We start from the raw sequence: 3,139 nt of genomic DNA on the forward strand, positions 1-3,139 counted from the left end.
TATATATATATATATATATATATATATATAGTTTATATATAGTATTTTAGGGAAAGGTCTACAGGGTGTTCAGGGTCTCACTACTAGATCGGTCTTGTAGTGATCTGCCTGTTTACAGCATCTCAAGTGCTGGGATTACAGGCAGGACCACCACACCTAGTCGCAATTGCCATCTCAGTGTGCCTGGGGGCGGGGCTGGCACTGGAGGCCCAGGGATCAAACCCCCGGCCCCTGTGCCTGCTTGCAGGTGCTTTAATCTGCTGAGCTATTTGGCTGGTCCTATGAAGTATGTTTTTATACAACAATCTCTGTCACCTCATTGAAAAAGGTATCCCAGCAATCAGAGAGGCTCTAAGCAAAAAAGAGGCTCGAGGCCACACTGAATGTAGAAGCGTGGCAGGCTGAAGTGCACTTCACGTAGGACACTAGGTGGGTTTTCACTGTGCCTAGCTTTTCCTAGCATTTTACTTGGGGGATAAAAATGACAGTAGAGTACAATAGGTTCCCAGGAAAGACACGAATGCATACCAAGCCTTTACAGGAAGCTTTGTGAGGTGACAGGGCCGGGGGGCGTGGGCTGAAGACCTGGCCGTGGGTGTGAGGTGAGGGAGACCCCACCTTAGAAAGCGCACATTATGTCTGCCCTGGTCGGAAGCGTGTCGCCCCATGATTCTGGTTTCTTAGAGCCCATTTGCTGCGTTGTTTCTGATTGGGGCGGCCTCTTTATCCCCCAACCCCACAGCAGAGGAGTATAGCCATGTTCCCCCGGCTCTCTCCTGCCCTTTCTGTCTTGGTTAAGGTTGGAAATCCATAAGGAGTGGAAAAATATGAGGCGGAGTGCAGTTTGCCCTGCCCACACTCCCTGCATTCCCCATTGCTCTGGAAGTTTTACTGAACATTTGCTCGGGGTAGGAACTTACCTTCGGTGCTGTTAATACACCTGCACAGCCTCATCCCAGTCCTCCTACAAGTGTGCAGCCACTCCTTGCCCCTCCACCACTCCTAACCCACCATCCCTTTCCCTCTCTACTCTGTCTGCTGCACCCCAGGACTTTCCTTGATTACTCGGGCTGCCCATTACCCCAAGAACAAAGCCATCTATGGGACGCTGGTGCTGCTCCCCTCCCCTGCTGTCCTCCAAACACTTCCAGGCCTGCCCCAGCTGCCTCCACTCAGAGCTCAGGATGTGGAAGTCAGAGTTCTCCTGGAGCTGTGCTGCTCCCTGGGGCTCAGTGCCTCTGTGACTCACAAGGGCCGGTGCTCCCTGCCCTCCCAGTAGCTGGGCCTGAGGCAGCAACAGAGGCCCTGGGGTTTGAGGAGCTGGGCCAGGAGCTGGAAAGGCAGTTGCCCTAGGAAAATGAGGAGTGAAACGAGGACAGTGTATACTAGGTGTGTCCTAGGAGGGGTGCGGAAGGGTCTAAAAGAAGGATGTATGCAGGAAGGAGGAAGTTCCTGGAATCTAGGGCAGTTACTGTGCAGCCTCCTCCTGTGGTGTTGGGTATGAATTTGAACTGGAAATTCAGAAGCAACCTGAGAAATCCTGGATGACAGAAGTCCTGGCGCTATTCTGGCCACAGGGAGGCATGTGAGGGAGAGGCCCTTGCTTTAGTCACACCTTCCTGCGCTGCCTGATCACCTCCACTCAGTCCCTTCCCACACCCTCATCTCATTCTTAGTACAAACCTTGTCACTATGGTGCCCTATTCACGCTCTGGGAAGGCTAGAAAATTCCCCCTCAGGAAGAATGGAATCAGGAGAATCACAGTCCACCGGGTCCCCATTCTCTCAATCTCTGTCCCATGGCGCAGGCTCCTTCTCTGTCCTGGGAGTGTAAAGCACTGCGGTCCCTGAGCACTGAGGGGGCAGGTGAGCTGAGTCTCCTCGGTCTGGGATGCAGATGTGAGCAAGCCCTGAAGGCCGTCTTGCATCTGGAAACCTTGTCTCCCAAAGTTACGACACACCTCTTGGGTCATGGTCCATAAGACGACGGCACATCACCCCCTTGGCACCTGTCTCCTGCCCACTGTGCCCATGTCCCTTGGAGAGGACACACTGGCTGGATGGGAAGGAAGAGGTGAGCGTGGTTCTCTAGCTGGTAAGGAAGGGCTCAGGCTGTGACAAGACAGCCCACAGCCATTCTCAAAGTCTGGTCCCTGAACAGAAAGGCCCCAGGCAGTGTTCCCAGGCAATGTATCCATGAGCCAGGCCTCCAGCCAGGGCTGCTCTCTCACCTGGAAGGGTCCCACTCTGAGCCACCGTGTTGCTCAGCACCAGCAGTGCCGTGGTCACAGCTGCTGTCCAGGGGGCTTCAGGGACCTGTAGAGCCATCGTGGAGTGGAGAACGCTGGTGAGGCAGAGGAAGCAGGTGTCAGGGAATGAAGGACCCATGAAGTGGAGCTCCTGTGTGAGATATCAGAGATCATAAGTCAAGGTAGTCTCCCCTGGCCCTGTGATTGGACAGACTCTGAAAAATGAACCAATGGCCACAAAACTTTTTATGAGTCATCACTTACCAAGCAGAGGGTTAATATGAAAGTTCTGGCAATTTAGTGTATATTACATTGAAAGCGATGGAAGTAAGAGAGCACCTTCACCTTAATTATGTTCACACATCATGATGTTTTGGAAGATCACTGTTTTCTTTGACCAAAAAGCCATCTCTAGCACTCTGTTGTGCTGTAGCCGCTGCTGCTGAGTCTGGACCTCACACATTAGTGCCCCAATACCCACCCAACATGTGCTCCTGCTTCTTTTTGTTCCTAAACCCAAGGCCAGTCTTAAGGGCCAGCTCACTGGGAATCTCCCTATAGAAGAACAAGGCCCCCAGAATAGGATCATGGGTGTCAGGGCTGGTGCTGTTGGCATGGCTGGCACCATTGGTATCTTAATGAAGGATCTGGCAGATGTCCTTGCTCTTGTTGACCTCAGGACTAATTTAAAATCGAGTTGATGGACCTCAAGCATGGCAGCCTTTTCCTTAGAATACTAGAAACTGTCTCTGTCAAAGACTGTGATGGAACCACAAACTCCAAGCTCATTATTATCACAGCTGGGGCACTGAAGCAAGAGGGAGAAAATCATTTTAACTTGATCCAGTGTAACGTGAGCATCTTCAAGTTCATCATTCCTAATGTTGTAA

At 51.8% G+C, this 3,139-nt stretch overlaps 1 protein-coding gene across 1 annotated transcript in view; it reads right to left on the minus strand.

The window, feature by feature from the left end:
* Positions 1-2,397, minus strand: part of LOC101589191 (HLA class II histocompatibility antigen, DP beta 1 chain-like) — a 25,537-nt gene extending 23,140 nt beyond the window's left edge. Inside the window, exon 1 of the mRNA XM_004624463.2 lies at positions 2,232-2,397. Within this exon, the coding sequence (XP_004624520.2) occupies positions 2,232-2,388 (157 nt within the window). The 5' untranslated portion in view covers positions 2,389-2,397. The remainder of the gene's footprint in view (positions 1-2,231) is intronic.
* Between the last annotated feature and the right edge of the window lie 742 nt (positions 2,398-3,139).

The sequence above is a fragment of the Octodon degus genome, unplaced genomic scaffold, assembly GCF_000260255.1.
Source record: "Octodon degus isolate 3935 unplaced genomic scaffold, OctDeg1.0 scaffold00005, whole genome shotgun sequence".
NCBI lineage: Eukaryota > Metazoa > Chordata > Mammalia > Rodentia > Octodontidae > Octodon > Octodon degus.